At 45.4% G+C, this 21,424-nt stretch overlaps 1 protein-coding gene across 3 annotated transcripts in view; it reads right to left on the reverse strand.

Moving 5' to 3' along the window:
* MOGAT3 (monoacylglycerol O-acyltransferase 3) overlaps positions 1-21,424 on the reverse strand; it is a 61,302-nt gene that overhangs the window by 11,871 nt on the left and 28,007 nt on the right. For all 3 annotated transcript variants that reach the window (XM_040346720.1, XM_040346719.1, XM_040346721.1), the window contains 6 exons: positions 17,568-17,663; positions 15,763-15,870; positions 15,586-15,656; positions 12,356-12,560; positions 10,713-10,887; positions 5,238-5,440 (listed from right to left, as the gene is read on the reverse strand). In XM_040346720.1, coding sequence (XP_040202654.1) covers positions 5,238-5,440; positions 10,713-10,887; positions 12,356-12,560; positions 15,586-15,656; positions 15,763-15,870; positions 17,568-17,640 — 835 coding nt within the window. In that variant the 5' untranslated portion in view covers positions 17,641-17,663. The remainder of the gene's footprint in view (positions 1-5,237; positions 5,441-10,712; positions 10,888-12,355; positions 12,561-15,585; positions 15,657-15,762; positions 15,871-17,567; positions 17,664-21,424) is intronic.

A 21,424-nucleotide genomic window follows, 5' to 3' on the forward strand; every position in this document is an offset into this window, starting at 1 on the left:
CCCCATTTGCCATGGTCGGGGTTTTCCTTTAAAGTCCCATTCAACTCTATGGGAAATACATGTTACTTTATAACTTCTAAACGGCTGTAGATATTTCGATAACACTTGGTCACATGTTACTTATATGTCCACTTAAACTATAGGATAGTTAATTTATCCCTTAACTACCCCCATTTGTGAGGGTCGGGGTTTTTGTTTAAAGTCCCATGCAAATCAATGGGAAATGTATGTTCCCACATAACTTCTGTACGCCTGGAGATATTTCAATAATACCTGGTACACATATTACTTATATGCCAAATTAAAATATATGACAGTTAAATTAACCCTTACCTACACCCTTATATAAAAGATGGGTATATTTATATTACTATGATTTTCCTCCCCAAAAGGTTAAGATAGGAAGACCGGGCAACGCCGGGTATTCAGCTAGTTAGTTATAAAAGACACATAAAATATAACAACAGCCGGCCAGCATACGCCGAGCCGTACCAGGCCAATATGGCCCATTATAAAGGTACAAACAAGGACCGTCTAACTAACAGAGACAGTGCCTAACTAACAATCCTAGTGAAAAAAAAACAAACACAATCCCCCCCACCCTCGCTCAGCACTCCCTCCCCAGCAAACTCGGAGCCAAATGGTCCCTATAACCCCACCTGCCCGGATTCCGCGGTGGCACCTCCATGCGCCTAACCCATCAACAGATCATAGTGCATACAGTATATAATCACCCCAAAGTCAGTTAGACCCCACTCAAAGATATCAACGTCAAATCCGAGTCATACCATGCCCGCCACACCTTATCAAACTTCCCCCCACACCCCCTTGATAAGTATGTCGATTTGTAATATGGCAACATAGAATTAACCAAGCCCTTCCAGAAACCCAATGTAGGGGCCCCCGGTTTACGCCACCGTAATAATATGGCCTTCCTTGCATAAAATAAAAAAAAGTTAAGTAAAGTCCTATGCGCCCTAGACGGGAGCACATCCTCCACCAGCCCCAAGAGACACACCCTAACCGTCATTGGAATAGGAGTCACCAAAATTTCAGAAATACAAGAAGTAACCTCCGTCCAGAATATGGATATCAAAGGGCAGCTCCAAAAGACATGCTCCGCAGCCGCAGGAGCGAATGTACATCTCCAGCACTTAGCCTTCACTGTCGGATAAATAGATGCCAGCCTAGCAGTGTATAGTAAATCCTATGGAGGAATTTAAAGTGAATGAGTCTATCCCTAGCCGACACCAGATGTTGGAATGGGTGTGCCCACATGTCATCCCAATCCTCCCCCTGAATGTCCGGGACCTCCGCCTCCCACCGCTCTCTACATTTGTGAACCGCCCTGGGGCTAGAAACGAACAGCTTCCTATACGAGACCGATAGAGTTTTGGCGAGACCCTCCGTCATCAGCATTATGGGGCCCCTTACACAGCTTCAGGCATGGGCCCTCCTGGAGCAGAGAACCGGGGGGGGGGGGTGCTGCCGCCTGAAATTGAAAAGCGGGGGGGTCTGCCGCGAATTTAGAAGCAGGGGGCCCTTTACAAAAAAAGAAGAAATAAAGAAAAATGTATATATATAAAATATATATATATATATATAAAAGGGGTGTAACCATCTGGGGGCCTGGGGACCTCTGGGCCCTTTAATAAAAGGAAAAAAAGAAATAAAAAATAGATATTGAGATTTGAGAAGCGGGGGGTCCAGGGCCCCAGATGGCCCCATGACCCTCCGTCATCAGCAAATTCTCCAAGTCGGAAGAAATGGACTCAAAACCGTCAAAGTTTTAAATTGCGCTCGAAACGCATGTCGTAATTGAATGTAGCGGAAAAATTGAGAATTTGGTAGATCATGCCTAGCTCTAAGCTGGTCAAACGTCACTAGTTCCCCATCCATAGTGATATCCTTCAAGGTCTTAATCCCCTTTACCACCCAGTACATTGGATCATCAAAGGAGTAAAAGTGAGGCAACCGAGGATTCATCCACAACGGAGTGGATGGGGAAAAACCCCTATAGCTTGGGCACGCCATAGCAACCGCCTCCCCCCAGGCCTTAATCGTGGCTTTCATAGATGCTGTGAGTGGAAGGTCCATCTTAACCCCCCTATGGACAGCCAGCTGTAGCGATTTGTAGGAACCCAAATGGGCCGCCTCTAAGACCGTGGCCGAGTCTCCATCATCCGATGTCAGCCACCTATGAACAAACACCAATTGTCCCGCCAAATAATATTTCCGCCAATCCGGCAGGGCCAACCCCCCCTCCCCCCAATGGCTATCTCTTAAAGGAAATCTGTCAATGCTTCTTCCAATCTAGTGAGGCAGAAAGTTTACATTTCAAAGGACAGTTCAGTCAAAACTGGTATTTCAGTTATTAATGAATGCTGGCCGGACAGGTACACCGCCCACCAGCTTCTTAACTCTCAAACTGGATCTTTCAGTAACTCTGCAAGGTTGCATAAATAAACCCTTGACACGTCTCACTATACATCAACAGTATGATTTTTCAGAAATTCTGTATCTTTTTAATATTGAAAGGCTGCTGGGGAGTGTCAAGCCTTGTACACACGACCGAGAAACTCGACGGGTGAAACACATCGTTTTGCTCATCGAGTTCCTTGTTAGGCTGTCTAGGGTCTCGGCGAGCCAAATTTCTCCATTCCCGTCGAGGAAAAAGAACACATGCTCTCTTTTTGGCTCGACGGGATCCTCGACAGTTTCCTCGTCGAAAAGTGTACACACGACCGGTTTCCTCGGCAAAAAAAAAATACCAGCAAGTTTCTTGCTGGTTTTTGCCGAGAAACTCGGTCGTGTGTATGAGGCTTCAGTCTTTGACTTTGCCGGGGCTGAGATGATGTTATGAGTCTGCTGCATTTTACTACACAGAATCAGCACCAAGTGTGCAGGACAGGGATTCCTTCTACTGTGCTTACATCATTACAGGGCATGCCACTGGAGGAGTGAGACTTCATGGTGTGGGTGGGGAAGAGTTGGGTTTTCCAGCTGCCTGTCTGCAAGATCTCACTGATAAACCAATAATATACTAGTACTAGTTTTCTTCTCTAATTCTACCCTCCCCAGCTTCCTTCTCTAATTCTACCCTCTCCAGCTTCCTTCTCTAATTCTACCCTCCTCAGCTTCCTTCTTGAATTCTACCCTCTCCAGCTTCCTTCTCTAATTCTACCCTCTCCAGCTTCCTTCTCTAATTCTACCCTCCCTAGCTTCCTTCTCTAATTCTACCCTCCCCAGCTTCCTACTTTAATTCTACCCTCCCCAGCTCCCTTCTTTAATTCTACCCTCCCCAGCTCCCTTCTTTAATTCTACCCTCCCCAGCTTCCTTCTCTAATTCTACCCTCTCCAGCTTCCTTCTCTAATTCTACCCTCCCCAGCTTCCTTCTCTAATTCTACCCTCTCCAGCTTCCTTCTCTAATTCTACCCTCCCCAGCTTCCTTCTCTAATTCTACCCTCCCCAGCTTCCTTCTCTAATTCTACCCTCTCCAGCTTCCTTCTCTAATTCTACCCTCCCCAGCTTCCTTCTCTAATTCTACCCTCCCCAGCTTCCTTCTCTAATTCTACCCTCCCCAGCTTCCTTCTTTAATTCTACCCTCTCCAGCTTCCTTCTCTGATTCTACCCTCTCCAGCTTCATTCTCTGATTCTACCCTCTCCAGCTTCATTCTCTGATTCTACCCTCTCCAGTCTTCTTCTTTCATTATATCCTCTCCAGCCTCCTCCTTTGATGGTACTTTTTCCAACTGCCTTCTCTACTTCTACCCCCCAAGTTCATTCTCTAATTCTACCTTCTCCAGTCTCCTTCCCCGATTCTACCATCTCCAGCTTCCTTCTCTTATTCTACCCTATCCAGCTTCTTTCTCTGATTCTACCATCTCCAGCCTCCTTTTTAATGCTACCCTACCCAACTTCCTTCTCTAATTCCACCCTCTCCAGCTTTCTTCTCTGATGCTATACTCTCCAGCGTTCTTCTCTGATTCTACCCTCCCTGGCTTCCTTCTCTGATCCTACAATCTCCAGTTTCCTCCTCTGATTCTACCCTCTGCAGCCTCCTTCTCTGATTCTATACTCTCCAGCTTCCTCCTCTGATTCTACCCTCTCCAACTTCCTTCTCTAATTCTACCCTCTCCAGCTTCCTTCTCTGATTCTACCTTCTCCAGCTATCTTCTCTGATTCTACCCTCTCCAGCTTCCTTCTCTGATTCTACCATGGTCAGCTTTGTTATCTGATCCTACAATCTCCAGCTACCTTCTCTGATTCTACCCTCTCCAGCCTCCTTCTTTATTGCTACCCTCTCCAGCTTTCTTTTCTGATTCTACCCTCTGCAGCTTCCTTCTCTGATTCTACCCTCTCCAGCTTCCTTCTCTGATTCTACCCTCTCCAGCTTCCTTCTCTGATTCTACCCTCTCCAGCTTCCTTCTCTGATTCTACCCTCTCCAGCTTCCTTTTCTGATTCTACCCTCTCCAGCTTCCTTTTCTGATTCTACCCTCTCCAGCTTCCTTCTCTGATTCTACCATCTCCAGCTTCCTTTACTGATTCTACCATCTCCAGCATTCTTCTCTGATTCTACCATCTCCAGCTTCCCTTTCTGATTCTACCATCTCCAGCTTCCTTCTCTGATTCTGCCCTCTCCAGCTTCCCTTTCTGATTCTACCATCTCTAGCTTCCTTGTCTGATTCTACCCTCTCCAGGTTTCTTCTCTGAATCTGCCCTCTCCAGCTTCCTTCTCCGAGTCTATTAGAGAAGACACTGAAAAATATAGACTCGGAGAAGGAAGCTGAAGATGGTAGAATCAGAGAAGGAAGTTGGAGATGGTAGAATCAGAGAAGGAAGCTGGAGAGGGTAGAATCAGAGAAGGAAGCTGGAGATGGTAGAATCAGAGAAGGAAGCTGGAAGCGTCTTCTCTAATTTTACCATATCCAGCTTATTTCTCTGATTATATCCTCTCCAGCTTCCTTCTCTGATTCTACCATCTCCAGCTTCCTTCTCTGATTCTACCATCTCCAGCTTCCTTCTCTGATTCTACCATCTCCAGCTTCCTTCTCCAAGTCTATATTTTTCGGCGTCTTCTCTAATTTCACAATATCCAGCTTATTTCTCTGATTATACCCTCTCGAGCTTCCTTCTCTGTTTCTGCCCTCTCCAGCCTCTTTCTCTGTTTCTGTCCTTCCTAGAATTCTTCTTGCTTGTGGATCGTGCCCCAGAAAGTTCAAATAACATACTCACCTACAGTAGTTAGGGGTCGAGGGAAGGGGTTTAGGCCCCAACTGCCCTCCCCAAACACTGCAGTGCCTTTGAACAGGCAGGGGGCAAATCCCACATATTTCTGGAAGAGGAGTTGCAGCTTCCAGCCCCAGGAGCCCGGAGTAAAGTGAACCTGTTCATAGATGTCATTCTCTCCGAAGCAATACACCGGCACAAGGTCTGCCCTGCAGGAAATGAGAGATGCAGTTATACTGTGTGATCTTATTTATAGCAAATGTTTTTACTTTCACTTTGGATAAAGGAAGAATGTTTGGAAACCCCTATCAAGTTTTATTTTATTTTTTTCTTTGCTATTGTTGCCACATTGGGGAGATTTCCTTTTACTTCCTGTTCCAGAAAAACAACAGCAAATGAGAGAAAATCTCTCCAAAATAAGGGGATGTACCCCAGTACTTGGCTATGATGAACATGTTATGACCGTTTGCAGGGGCTCTTTACATTATCTCTGAACTGATATGCTGATTAATCTCAGGCCCCGTACACACGACTGAGTTTCTCGGCAGAATTCAGCCAGAAACTCGATCGGAGCTGGATTCTGCCGAGAAACTCGGACGTGTGTACACTTTTCAGCGAGGAAGCCGACGAGGAACTCGTCAGGCCAAATAGAGAACATGTTCTCTATTTCCTCGTTGTTCAATGAGGAAAGTCAGCCCGCCGAGATCCTCGGCGGCTTCAACACTGAACTCGACGAGGAACTCGATGTGTTTGGCACATCGAGTTCCTCGGACGTGTGTACGGGGCCTCACTGACTGCCTTCTGCCAACAGGGGGACGGGAAGTCAAGGTGCTCTATAGACTTATATAGACAGACCTTTCAGGCTCTAAAGAAAGGGGTGCGCCCCAGAAACATCAGCTGTTCTGCCGCGAAAGGGTACCATTGAATCCTCGGTATCATCAAGTCTTGGCAGGAACCAAGAAGACCGGTCTGATCATTTGACAAAGATGTATTCAAGCTCTCTTTTGTGAGTTGAAATAACTTGCTTTTACTTTAATAAAAAATCTCTTATGATAATGCACTATGTCGGTGCGCCCTCCCTCTCTTGTTTTTTCTTACCTCTTAGGCTGCATTCACACCTGAGCGTTTTGTCGCCTGAAGCGCGACGCTCAAAAACGCTAGAGGGGAAAAAATCCATTATTCCCTATAGAGATGGTTTACATCTCCACTCCAAAACGCCTGACGCCGAACGCCTGAAATTCAAACAAGTTCCGGACCCTTTTTTGTCGCGCGTATCGGGCGGTTTGGTCGTTTTTGAGCGTTTCCATTTCCCATAGAAAGTAATGGAAACGCTCTATTCAATCGACTAGCGCGACAACTAGCGTTTGCTACGGGTGTTTCGTCGCTTTAAATCAATAGAACATTTCACCCAGGCAGAAGTTTTAAAAAATCTACCAACATAGCAACAAGTGATGAAAAGATGATAATTTATCCTATTGGCTAAAATAAAAAACGTTGAAGCACAAAAACGTCGGACGACGCCAGGGCTGGACTGGGACAAAAATTTGGCCCTGGACTTCATCCAGACTGGCCCACTTTGACAGGTCTCTCTCATGGCGGCCGGACAACTCCCGCACCCCCCCCCCGCCACCCAAGCCCCCTCTCCACCTTCACTAGCCACTAGCCATTCTGCTTTATTAGAGTAGAACGGCTGGTACTGGTACTCTTATAGGCAGTACCAGTGGGGAAGCTAGACATTATTTCACCCGGGACAAATAATCAGTTCGGTGCCCCCCCTTATGGGACAAGATTAGGCAGAAGTGAGAAACTCCCAGGTCATAGCTGTTGAGTCAGCTGTCTGTCCCCTCCCCCATGCTCCTCTGTCCCCCCTGCTCCTCTGGTCCTCCCCCTGCTTCTCTGTTCCCTCCAGGTGAGCGCTGCAGGGAGGGAGAGGAGGTGAGCGGAGGGGGGGGGGCGGCGGTCTGCTGTCACTGAAGCCGGCCCACTGAGCCATCGGCCCACCGGGAAACTCCCTGTAGTCCCAATGGCCAGTCCATCCCTGGACGACGCTGTATGCAAACGCGCAAATAAGCATGAATACGCACGACAAAAACACCGGAAAAAACGACCGAACGACCGACGCTCAGATGTGAATGCATCCTAAGTCTATGAACGCCCGTGGTTCAGAGGAGGGCTACGAGACCTGTGATTTTATCTTACGATTGGACTACATTACCCCATAACAAAAACATCAGAGCACAGGAGAATTTTTGTATTATGCTAAGAGGTACCCCTTAGGGGACATTGCCCATATCCTTGCCATTTTCCTACAGTGCACCCAAACTAGTTATAGTCTTATTGTTCACATTGCAGCTAATGCTTATATGCACTGTTTATTGCTGACTTTGCTGATTTATGAGTTAATCCCACACCAATGGTAGAGGACTCTAATCTATGTTACCATGGCATAATGATTATACTGTCTAACGGACTGTGTCTGAACCTTCCTTATGTGTGTGTATTTATGCTCAAACCACTCTTTACTCTAACCCATATCAATACATTAAATTAATTTACTACTAAACAGTCTTTTGTCTATTTCCTGGTACTAATTCACAGTCAAGTTAAAAGTATTTATACTCGTGTTCTTTTATAGTGGATGTAAACCCCAATTTTTTTTTTTTTTTATGCCACAATGTAGAGTATAAGATTTCCTATCATCTGTGCCCAGTCTTGCCACACAGAGTTAATCCAGCTCTGAGCAATAATCGTTTATTGTTCAGTGAAATACAACAGACTTGCTTCTGAAAAAAAGTGCACAATTCACATCCCCTCCCCTGTGTTTTGATTAAATGTTTTCAAAATATGGGGTGAGTCACAGTTCAGTGCCATGAGAAAATGCAACAGCCATCAGAATATACATAGAGCTGGAGGGAAGAGGGGAGGGGCATGTGAATTGTGCACTTTTTACAGAAGCTGTGTATGTCTGCAAGCAGTGCACGAGATATGTAAATAACCTGTCACTCAAGCAAGGACTTTGGTTTTTATCTGGAAGTGTTTTATTTCCCTGAACAATAAAAAGAGGATTGCTCAGAGCTGGATTAACTCTGTGTGGCAAGACTGGTCACAGATGATAGGAAATCTTATTCTCTACATTGTGACATCAAAAAAATATATATATATTTTTTGGGTTTACATCCACTTTAAGGGCCAGATTCTCGTAGTAGCGCGTAACTGTGTGCGGGCGTAACGTATCTGATTTACGTTACGCCGCCGCAACTTAGACGGGCGTAGCGTAAATCGGCCGGCGTAAGCCCGCCTAATTCAAATTGTGAAGAGGTGGGCGTGTGGTATGTAAATTATCCATGACCCGACGTGATTGACGTTTTTCACTTACGGCGCATGCGCCGTCCGTGGAATATCCCAGTATGCTTTGCGTCAAAGTACGCCGCAAGGACGTATTGGTTTCGACGTGTACGTAAATGACGTCCAGCCCCATTCACGGACGACTTACGCAAGCAACGTAAAAATTTCAAATTTAGTCGCGAGAACGACGGCCATACTTAACATTGGTGCGCCGCACTTACGCCACCATATAGCAGGGGTAACTTTACCCTGGGAAAAGCCTAACGTAAACGGCGTAACTTTACTGCGTTGGCCGGGCGTACGTTTGTGAATTTGCGTATCTAGCTGATTTACATATTTCAACACGTAAATCAGCATACACGCCCCTAGCGGCCAGCGTAAATATGAAGTTACGATCCGACGGCGTAAGAGACTTACGCCTGTCGGATCTAATAGATATCTATGCGTAACTGATTTTAAGAATCAGGCGCATAGATACGACGGCACAACGCAGAGATACGACGGCGTATCTGGAGATACGCCGTCGTATCTCTTTTGAGAATCCGGGCCTAAGTGTTTAAAGTAACTTTCATTCAACCAAGTATGTCGAGCAAGTGGCAAGCGACTCCTTTGGGGGTAGCACTACAGGAAAATACCCTCTTAGGTTCTTTTCACAATACCTCGGAGCATGCACATTTCTAAGGATTGCAGTGTATTCTACATGGCAGTACCAGAACAGGTTCATCCAGCGCCCAGGGCAAGGATGTGGAACTGTGCCCCCCTCCCCCACTGCTAATGCATGACATTGAAATGGTGTGCCAACCTGCACCCATTCTCTGCCCCCTTGCTCCAGCTGCCCATGGTTAGCATGGAGTGAGCACTGCACATGCATGGCCAATGGCTTGCCCCCACAGTGTGGGGCATTAAGCTGTGGCCCACTGGTTGCCAACCAATTACTGGAAGTGTGCTGTGAGAGGGCACGCTTGGCAACTGTGTACCAAACATTCGTCAACTTTCCACTGCTCTACCACTGAACCAAAACCTTGGGTGATTGGCTAGCATGGGTAGATATTCGTAACTCAGTTAGCCCTCGTTTACATATGCAGTAGAGATTACCGCACCCCTGAAGAACTTTTCAGAGTGGCTTGGAGGCAAATTAAAAGTTCACCACTACGTGGCTCAACTCCATGCGTCATGCATAGTCTCATTTACTTAATTAGATCACGTTTGGTGGCAATTGTAAAGATTTTATCACACCACGGCATTACCACAGTAAAGTATACTAAAAAAGCTCCTGGCCATGGTAATTTGTGGCTCGAAGGTTGGGGAGGAAAAAACGCAGATAAATGCAGGCTTTTTTTTACTGCCCCTCGGCTATCAGTGTGAGCAAGGTCTTATAATTAACTACAACACTAAGGGGTAGATTCAGGTAGAATGGCGTAAATTTCTGCGGGCGTAGCGTATCTCAGATACGCTACGCCGTCGTAACTTAATGAGGCAGGTTCTATATTCACCAAGAACCTGCGCCCTAAGTTACGGCGGCGTAGCGTAAATCTGCCGGCTTAAGTGCGCCTAATTCAAATTGTGAAGAGGTGGGCGTGTTTTATGTAAATAAAACATGACCCCACGTAAATGACGTTTTTGACTAACGGCGCCCGTGAAAGTAACCCAGTTACGCCGCAAAAAGCCTTACGTAAACGACGTAAAAAATGCGCCGGGCGGACGTACGTTTCTGAATCGGCGTATCTACCTAATTTGCATATTCCTCGCGTAAATCGACGGAAGCGCCACCTAGCGGCCAGCGTAAATATGCAACTAAGATACGACGGCGTAAGAGACTTATGCCAGTCGGATCTTAGCCAAATTCCGGCGTATCTTGTTTTCTGAATACAGAAAAAAGATACGCCGGAGCATCCTAGAAGTTACGCGGCGTATCAACAGATACGCCAGCGTAACTTCTTTATGAATCTACCCCTAACTACCGAAAGCATCTCAACAGAAGCAGGCAGAAGCAATTAACACAGGGAAATGCTCCATGTTGGTAGTTATAAAATGATACCAGATCATTACTGCCACCGGTCAGAACAGGTCCATGTGCCCTTGTTTCTTTTGGCTCCTGCTTGCACCAGAAGAACATAGTTTGATGATGTAACCTACCCATTCTCCAAGGCCAGTCGGACAAATCCCTTCCTGCCCCCCAGTGTGACGACGTGTTGTCCTGGACTGCTTTTAAGGGACTCCGCTGCTCCTCCCACCACAATAAATAGGGCATTCCCAGTGCCGCAGCTGGAGAGGATGTATTTCAGGCTGTCCTTATTTACAGGAGCACATCCTAGGAAAGAAGGTAGAGGAAAGGATAATAGGACATAAGAAAAATACTTTACTAGATTAAAGACTAATGTTCTATTTACACCTTTTGTTTGTTTTTTAGAGGAGCGCTTTTGGAGTTCCTTTGAATGGGCCTCCTTCCGCTCCAAAGAAGCTCATGTACCAAATCTTGGTTTTTCCCTTTCGATTTTTACCATGATTGTAGCATGTTTTGTCGCTCAACAATCATACGCAAAATCACCCCGCATTGTGGGTGCCATTAACCACTTAAGACCCAGACCTTTAGGCAGCTAAAGGACCCGGCCAGTTTTTGCGATTCGGCACTGCGTCGCTTTAACTGACAATTGCGCGGTCATGCTAAGTGGCTCCCAAACAAAATTGGCGTCCTTTTTTCCCCACAAATAGAGCGTTCTTTTGGTGGTATCTGATCACCTCTGCTGTTTTTATTTTTTGCGCTATAAACAAAAATAGAGCGACAATTTTGAAAAAAATTCAATATTTTTTACTTTTTTCTATAATAAATATCCCCCAAAAATATATAAAACATTATTTTTTTTCCTCAGTTTAGGCCGATACGTATTCTTCTACCTATTTTTGGTAAAAAAATCGCAATAAGCGTTTATCGGTTGGTTTGCGCAAAATTTATACAAAATAGGGGATAGTTTTATTGCATTTTTATAAAAAAAAAACATTTTTACTACTAATGGTGGCGATCATCGATTTTTTTCATTTTTTTCATTTGGACACATTTTTGGGACCATTGTCATTTTCACGGCAAAAAATGCATTTAAAATGCATTGTTTACTGTGAAAATGAGAATTGCAGTTTGGGAGTTAACCACAAGGGGGCGCTGAATGGGTTAAGTGTGACCTCATTTGTGTTTCCAACTGTAGGGGGGTGTGGCTGTAGGTGTGACGTTATTGATTGTGTTTCCCTATAAAAGGGAACACGCGATCAATGACGGCGCCACAGTGAAGAACGGGGAAGCTGTGTTTACACACAGCTCTCCCCGTTCTTCAGCTCCGGGGACTCCAGCGGCGATCGGGCCCGCGAGTCGCGTGGTCACGGTCGGGCCCCCGCGAGCCATGGCTGGGCACTTAAAGAGGACGTACCTGTACGTGCTTGTGCCCAGCCGTGCCATTCTGCCGATGTAAATGTGCAGGAGGCGGTCCTTAAGTGGTTAATAAAGGTACAAAATTTTATAACCTGTAAAAAAAATGCTTTGATATACAAGTGCTTTGGATTGCAAGCATGTTTCTGGAACAAATTATGCTTGCAAACCAAGGTTTTACTGTATATAGTTACATAGTAGGTGAGGTTGAAAAAAGACACAAGTCCATTGAGTCCAACCTGTGTTTTGTAAAAGTGGCCTAATGGTTTTATCCCATGGCTGGTGAATTGACTGCATGCACTTAACATTAAAAGCAGCAAACAATACAAAGTTATTATTTAATTTAATCAAAAAAACGTACCGGCTGACATGACGTAATCCCGATAAAGGGGAAGTCTGAATAGGCCCGCGAGGACTGCCAGATAAGGACGGACCCCTGGATACAGCTCGGAGAAGCCGGTAGCCTCAGTACCAAAGTTGCAAAATGAAGAAGTAGAGAAAATGCCATGGGGGTGACAACCAAGAACATAATTCCTGTCGGGGCTCAGTGGAGAAGCCTGCACCAGCTGTCAAGATTCAGAAGATACATATAAACAATATTAATATTAAATATGATGTACACTGTCTAATAAAGTGCTGGTAATTTTTCTTTAAACGGGGGCCTCAATTGTGGCCCTCAACTTCACCAAAGGTCCGCACATGCAATATAGTGAATATCGAGTGTCAGAGACAGAAGACACACAACAGGATATAGCCAAAGACTCTGGGCATGATACAAGAGATGGTCAGAGACTGTAGACAGGCTCATCACTATGCAGCCTCTTCTTTCCCTGTGCAGTAACAGACTGCGACTGGTCTAGAACAGGGGTCTCCAAACTTTTCAAACCAAGGGCCAGTTTATTGTCCTTCAGATTTTAGGAGGGCCAGATTGTGGCCTGCAGGGGCAGAAAATGTCCTAAGCCCAGCATCAGTGAGAATAAATATGGCCTCAAGGTTGGTGATCAGTAGGAGGAATAGTAGTGCCCCATATTAGTAACAGGAATAGTATCCCATCATTGGTATTAGTAGAAGAAATAGTGCCCCCCTTGTTGGTGTCAGTGGAAGGAATTGTGCCCCAAGGGCCGGATTAAAGGCTAGCAAAGGGCCACATCTGGTCCTCGGGCTGCAGTTTGGAGACCCCTGGTCTAGAATGACCCGGGATCAGAGAAATTGGGTTGAATGATACTGGTCATCAGGCTGAGGACATAAAGCAACAGAAAAAAGGACTGCATGGAAAATCTCTGTATTACTGCATTCGCTTTTATCTTGTTAGGTTTGTATGGATTTCTTCTTGACGTGACATCAAGTTGATGGATGTTTTTTCTCCAGAATTGTTTGTCTTCTTTTTGGGTCTTGAGTCTTCACAATGGTCATCCTATTGATGGGCATCTTCTTTTCCAAGCAGAATAATGCTTTTTCCAATTTTGTTGTATTTAGTTCTTCTCATAATTTGTCCATAATTTGACTTCAGTCAAGACTTTAGTCATTTGAGCTTCTAGTGAAAGGTTGAGCTTCGTACGTCAAAGGATCTATAGAATATTTCACCAACACCAAAGTTCAGAGATCTCCAAATTTTTGCAGTCTTGTTTCTTTATTGTTCAGCCTTCTCCTTCATACGGTGATAGAAATTACATTAGCCTGGACAATTCTGATCTTTGTTCTTGTAGGCACATCAGTACCTTAAGACCCGATTCACACTGGGGCGACTCGTCAGGCGGCTCAGCCGCCTGACGTGTCGCGTCCCATTCAATGCAATGGAACCGTTCTAATAGGAGCGACGCAAGTCGCTCCGACTTAGAAAAAGGTTCTTGTACGACTTTGGGGGCGGCTCGGGGCGACCTGCATTGACTTCTATACAGAAGTCGTTTTGCAAATCGCCTCTGAAGTCGTCCTTAGGACGACTTGCAGAGTCGCCCCCGAAGTCGTGTCGCTGCTGTGTGAACCGACTCTAAGAAGATCTCTTCTAGAGCTTTCAAGATCTTTTATAGATCTTTCATCCTTGCTCTTCTAAGTGCCAGTCAATGTCACATTTCTTGATTTTTGGGTCATGTGTTAACAATTGTTCCAAAGAGGCATAAACTGCTATGTCTTCAACATTAATAGAAGTTTTCATAACCTTAGTTAGGCCCCTTTCACACGGGGCGGATCAGTAAGCGCCATCTCAGAAAGACACGGAAATACTCAGTTCCTGAGCTCTCCGGCGCCCCCCCCCCCCACCTCTGGCCGCATGCGGTATTACATGCCATTGAAGTCAATGTGGAACAAATTATTTTCATTTCCTTTGACTTCTATGGGGAAACTCGCTTTGATATGCGAGTACTTTGGATTACGAGCATTCTCCTGTAACGAAGGTTCCGCGGTATTTCACAGTTACCCTGAACACATCCAAGTTCAAGTTTAATAAAGCATAAAAAAAGATAACCCTAGACCAGACCAGTGATGGCGAACCTTGGCACCCCAGATGTTTTATAACTACATTTCTCATGATGCTCATGTACTCTGCAGTGTAGTTGAGCATCATGGGAAATGTATTTACAAAACATCTGGGGTGCCAAGGTTCACCATCACTGCCCTAGAATATTCATTGAGCCAGAAGAGTGACTGAGACTGTGTGCCTGGCTGTGAGTACTGTAGTTTGGGATAGATCCTTGGGACCATTCACTAGGCCAGTGGTTCTCAACCTATCTAGTGCTGTGACCCCTTGATAAAATTTCCAAAGTTGCGGGGACCCCTAACAGTAAAATTATTTTCGTAGCGTGGGTTGTCAGCACCCAAGGAAAGACAAGTAAGACAACCCGTGAACATTTAGCGCTCCCTGAGTCCCTTCCACGTCTACAGTATTAAAACCCCTTATGGTACATTTTAGAATGTACCTCTCTTTCTCTTTGTTCTCAGTTCTTTCTTTACTCACTGTGTCTCCAACTTTGTGGTGTCTCGTAGCAGTGACACCTATGCCGAAATCAGGAGATAGGGTCTCCTCCAGCCCCTCCCACTTCACATTACTCACCAGTCAGCTGACCTCTAGTCTCCCCACCCCCACCCATGCCGTGAACCTGCGAAGAGGCTGAGTGGTCGGAAACGGGCTGCAGGAACAGACCAGCTGGGCGGCCATGGGATCCAGAGACAGCCCAGCTGGGTGGCAACAGGCTCCAGGAACAGCCCAGCTGGGCGGCCACAGGCTCCAGGAACAGCCCTGCTGGGCAGCCACAGGCTTCAGGGGCAACCTTGCTGGGAAGCCGCAAAAAGACTGGGAGAGCAGTGCGGGCTTCAGGAACAGCCCAGGATGCGGTGACCCCTGGCAAATCATCATTCGACCCCCAAGGGGTTCCCGACCCCCAGGTTGAGAACCACTGCACTAGGCCCTTTTGGGGGTTAGCACTACATACCCACATGGATTGTGGCACAGACCTTTCTACTAGGCCCTGAAACGTCAAAAAAAAGCAAAGTCTAATCAAACTAAAGAACCAACATTCAAAGAACACCTTAAACATACATAAGGAATTTTAGCAAAAGTTAGTTGTAGGAACACACAAATGTTCATCAAATAAATACCTTTATTGGGAAATAGTCTCTAAAATGCTTCCACACTGTCCACTTCCTTACCCAGTGCACTCTGCGACCACCTGCCAGGAGACAATCAGAACCCAGTGAGTCCTGCGTCCTAAATAATATGAGAATATCATATGAGTATGTATCGGAGCATCAAAAAAATATATCGAAGACTGTTACCTCGAGATGGAGTGTCCCAGTCAATTAAAAGCCAGCAGAAATAGACCACTGAAATCAGCCAAAATGAGGTGAAGAGGAGATAGATGAGCAGCAAGGTGAAAAATGTTCCTGGGTGGAGACAGAAAAGCAAAAATGAACTGTACTGGAAAAAAGGAGTTTTCTTTTACCGTATTATCAAACTGGTCATACACCAGTAGAACTTGTTTGAAAAAAAAAAACGTAGTTTTTCAGCATGTCCAAAAAACAAAGTTTTTCCAACTTCATCATTAAAACCGACATTGCCCACACACCATTGTTTTTGAAAAATGATGAACAAAGCGCGGTGACGTACAACACGTACAACGGCATTCTGAAGGGGAAATTCTATTCGCCTTTGGGCTGCTTTAGCTGATTCCTTGTTAGTAAAAGACGATTCGCGCTTTTTTGTCTGTTACAGCGTGATGAATGTGCTTACTGAAATGAAATGGTAGTTTTACCAGAACGAGCGCTCCCGCCTCATAACTTGGTTCTGGGTATGCGTGGGTTTAAAACGTCGTTTTAGCCCACACACGATAATTTTTTACAACACAACAAACGACATTTTCAAAAAAGACATAAAAAATTGAAGCATGTTCGAATTTTTTTTTGTCGTTTTTCAGACGGAAAACGATGATTTTAAATGACGTTTTTAAAAAAAGGTCATTTTATTTCATGCCAAAAAACGACCGCGTGTACGTGGCATAAGGGTTTCTTGTTTGTCATTTCCTGTGATGTCATTTTGTATTGAGGAAGCGATTGGCTATTGTGGTGATCACTTCCTGTTTGTCATAGCTTTTGTGATGCTGGAATAAAAAGCCAAGCAGACTGGTCTCTGGGAGCTGAGACGTGAGCTGTGGTGATGTCTGTTTACTTGGGGATATACGAGAAATAGAGTGCTAGGTAAGATGCATTGTGTCATTAGATGAAATGTGTGCTTATTAGCACAGGAGATATGGTGTGCGCATAGCGTACAGCCTTATCTCCACGACAGCCTCTCTGAAGAGAAGGGTTTTCAGGGATCGTCTAAAAGTGTACAGAGAAGGAGATAGTCGGACAGATTAGGGTAGGGAGTTACGGGGAATGGTAGAGGCTCTGGAGATGTCCTGAAGGTGAGCATTGGAGGAGGTGACAAGGGAGCTAGAGAGCACGAGGGCTTGGGAGGAGCGACGAGAACAATTTGGTTGGTATTAAGAAGTGGACTTGGCAATGATAACAGCAACCGTGCATCTCCACCACATGAATTGCGCGCTTACCGAAAAGCAAGCCTAAAAAAAACTGTATTGTAGGTCGCTCTCCGGATCCGCAACCAGTGACAGCTCATACAGGTAAGATGGAAGGCATACCAACTAGACTCAGATCTCCAGACACTCGAGATATGACATCAATCGTGTGCCCAAAAAAGTTAAGAGATACTCTCCATAGTGTAAATCAGACTAGTAAAATTTATTTAAAGCTAAAAACTGCACTTACAAAAGGCAAGCGTAAGATCATTCATAAAAGTAGCCGGCCGGCTTGCAGACACCGGTCCGCTTTAAAAGGTACACCACGATGACGTCAGCATGCCAGCCTCCTGACGTACATTTCGTCACAGATTGACGTCGTCTTGGGGAACATTTTTTTGTTGCATTTGTTTATTCACAGGTTGTGTGGTTCATTCATAATTTTCATCACGATCACTGGTTTAATTTTATTTTAGCGCAGTTTCTCTTTATTAAGTTCAGATGATGTGTGTCCTCAACTTTAATTCACAAATGGCACACTGGACATGACATTGAAGGTCCACTTACCCATTAGGAGAAAGGTCAACACCCATTGAAACACACTGATGGCCAGGATACGTTTCCTTACAGAGTCCTCCATACCGAACCTTATTTGTATGTCACCTGCCCATGAAAGAAAGACATTTTAACATGCCATCATGAAACGCAGTCAGAAGACAATATATAGCCACATATGGCACTATGTCTTATCCCATTATATAGCTCACAACTTTGTACAAAACAAAAGTCAGTCTATAGCAAATGTACCATTTCTTACTAATAGAAGATAGTAATGATAGTTCCTATGCTTAGCCCATTCATGTCATGGTAGATCAGAACTTTACAACAGCCAGCTAAAGTGTCAAAATCTAGAGAAAATGCATGTGTCATAGTAACTCATCCAAAAATCCAGTGAGCTAAGGAAAGTTTCTCCACTACAGTAATTCTCAAGGATGAAAAATTGAGCCTAGGTTGGATGAATACAGCCATGGAGACCACAATTTCTGAAGTTTTCTGGGGCAACCCTTGTGTTGATAAGTGAACATAGAAACGGAGTTGGGACTTTGTGTGGGGCAAGTGACAACCAAATAAGGCAATACGTGTATGAGTGAGTGAGTGAGAAACTTATATAGCGCAACACATGCAAACTGATTCGCCTCTGGGCGCTTAGTATCCTTTCCCTACTGTACTTTTGCCCTCAGAAAAGATGGGTTTTGAGTTTTTTTCTGAAGGCCAGGTGATTCACCTCCAACCGGATGCTGGTTGGTAGAGCGTTCCATAGTCTAGGTCCTTGGATTCCAAATCTTCGTTCTCCTTTGGACTTGTATCTGGCTTTGGGTATCTGGAGTAGATTTTGGTTGGTGGATCGCAGAACGCGATTGGGGTTGTGACATTTTAATTTTTCGAATAGATATTGGGCGGCGTTTCCTTGAACACACTTATGTGTCAGACAGAGTGCCTTAAAAGTGATTCTGTCTTTTACTGGCAACCAATGAAGGGATCTCAGTGAAGGTGAGATTGATTCCCATGTTTTTTTCCCAGTCACGAGTCGAGCAGCCGTATTTTGAACGACTTGCAGACAAGTGATTTGGTATTTTGAGAGTCCGAGGTAGAGGGCATTTGCATAGTCGAGTCTGGAGATGATAATTGTACCCACCACGACTGCTATGTCTTCTTGCAGGATAAAGGGAATGAGTCTATGTAGCAGGCGCAGCAGATGCTGGGATCCGCTGACTACTGACCCTATTTGTGCATCCATTGTCTTGTGGGTGTCAAAAATGACTCCGAGACTTTTGACTTTGGTGCTAGGGGTGATGGTTTGTCCCAGAATGGGCAGCGGTGTCCATATTGGTGCGGGAAGTCTCTTTCGGTTGGCGTGAAACAGGAGAGGTTCTGTTTTTGAGCCGTTGAGTTTAAGGTAACTCTCAGTCATCCAATTTTCAATCAAAGTAAGGCATTTCTCTAGTCCGAGATAATGATCCTTATTGTTGCAGATGTGAAAATATAGTTGCGTGTCAACCGCATAGGAGTGGTAGAGTAACTTCTGGTTACTGATGATTTCAAAAAGAGGGCGGAGATAGATATTGAATAGTACGGGCGACAAGGGGGATCCCTGAGGGTCTCCGCATGACACAGTGCGTTTTTCAGAAGTGAAGTTACGCCCAATTGCCCAAAAAATGTCAACAGGCCAGTGGGTAGATCAAGCCTGCTTTTTTGTTACACAAGGCTACAAGGGTGAAGCATTACAGCGGTGGGCACCATGCAGGTCAGCTGCCGATGTCCTAACAACCAATGACGCCATAGGTTGAAAAAGTGAATGTCGGATCCCCGAGGACATCCTTGTTTGCCCCTCTCTATCAGCACTGGTGTCACATTAGCGAAGGGTAGAAGAGAAAATGAGGAGAAAGAGAAATGATGGAGTACTAGAGTCGGTACTAGTGTGCATTGTAGGAATAATTCACCTCAAATGTTGGGGGTCCAATGTGTGTGGATGATGCGTAAAACTATTTGTTTAGTTTTTTTACATTTCAGAATGGGGTGCCTCAAGATTGTGCAGAATTGTACAGGGTGTCTCAACTGAGAAAAGGTTGAGAATCACTGAGGCAGTGGATGTGGATGAATTATTTTTGGAGAAGACAGATATTGTTTAGTGTCACCTCAAGAAAGAGAGGCCTGGAGTAAAACCACAAAAGAATAGACAGAGGGTCGGCATGACAGGGATTAAAAGGGCTTGGGATAGGAGGTGTAAGAAAAGTATGGGCTGTTGCTGTTTATGCATTGAGGTGGGTCTGATAGGCCTCGTACACACGACCGAGTTTCTCGGCAAAAACCAGCAAGAAACTTGCTGGGAGATATTTTTTTGCCGAGGAAACCGGTCGTGTGTACATTTTCGTCGAGGAAACTGTCGAGAAACTCGATGAGCCAAAAAGAGAGCATGTTCTCTATTTCCTTGACGGGAATAGAGAAATTTGGCTCGTCGAGTTTCTCCACGGCTTCACAAGGAACTCGACGAGCAAAACGATGTGTTTCGCCCCTCGAGTTTCTCGGTCGTGTGTACGAGGCCATAGGGTATGGTCAGATCTGGGTGGAGCTGTTGGGGGGAAGTGGATGGTTAACCGGAAGGGGGGTCTTCAGCGGTGGTCAGCAAGAAGGGAACGCATGACACAGTGCGTTTTTCAGAAGTGAAGTTACGCCCAATTGCCCAAAAAATGTCAACAGGCCAGTGGGTAGATCAAGCCTGCTTTTTTGTTACACAAGGCTACAAGGGTGAAGCATTACAGCGGTGGGCACCATGCAGGTCAGCTGCCGATGTCCTAACAACCAATGACGCCATAGGTTGAAAAAGTGAATGTCGGATCCCCGAGGACATCCTTGTTTGCCCCTCTCTATCAGCACTGGTGTCACATTAGCGAAGGGTAGAAGAGAAAATGAGGAGAAAGAGAAATGATGGAGTACTAGAGTCGGTACTAGTGTGCATTGTAGGAATAATTCACCTCAAATGTTGGGGGTCCAATGTGTGTGGATGATGCGTAAAACTATTTGTTTAGTTTTTTTACATTTCAGAATGGGGTGCCTCAAGATTGTGCAGAATTGTACAGGGTGTCTCAACTGAGAAAAGGTTGAGAATCACTGAGGCAGTGGATGTGGATGAATTATTTTTGGAGAAGACAGATATTGTTTAGTGTCACCTCAAGAAAGAGAGGCCTGGAGTAAAACCACAAAAGAATAGACAGAGGGTCGGCATGACAGGGATTAAAAGGGCTTGGGATAGGAGGTGTAAGAAAAGTATGGGCTGTTGCTGTTTATGCATTGAGGTGGGTCTGATAGGCCTCGTACACACGACCGAGTTTCTCGGCAAAAACCAGCAAGAAACTTGCTGGGAGATATTTTTTTGCCGAGGAAACCGGTCGTGTGTACATTTTCGTCGAGGAAACTGTCGAGAAACTCGATGAGCCAAAAAGAGAGCATGTTCTCTATTTCCTTGACGGGAATAGAGAAATTTGGCTCGTCGAGTTTCTCCACGGCTTCACAAGGAACTCGACGAGCAAAACGATGTGTTTCGCCCCTCGAGTTTCTCGGTCGTGTGTACGAGGCCATAGGGTATGGTCAGATCTGGGTGGAGCTGTTGGGGGGAAGTGGATGGTTAACCGGAAGGGGGGTCTTCAGCGGTGGTCAGCAAGAAGAGAACAAATTCCCACCCTCCCACCCTGCATTTGGTGGGTATTTTGGGTTGTGAGGAGATTGGTATGACGACTAGTGGGGTGCAAGGTCCTTTTAGGTTGAGATGGGCACAAAAGGTATGGTGTAGGGACCCGTCTGAGGTACGGCTCCTCAGTTGGTGTATGTGTATGTGGCTGGAGGCCCGAGAAGTGACTCGCAGGTAC

This window comes from Rana temporaria, chromosome 3, assembly GCF_905171775.1.
Source record: "Rana temporaria chromosome 3, aRanTem1.1, whole genome shotgun sequence".
In the NCBI taxonomy this organism is placed as follows: Eukaryota; Metazoa; Chordata; class Amphibia; order Anura; family Ranidae; genus Rana; species Rana temporaria.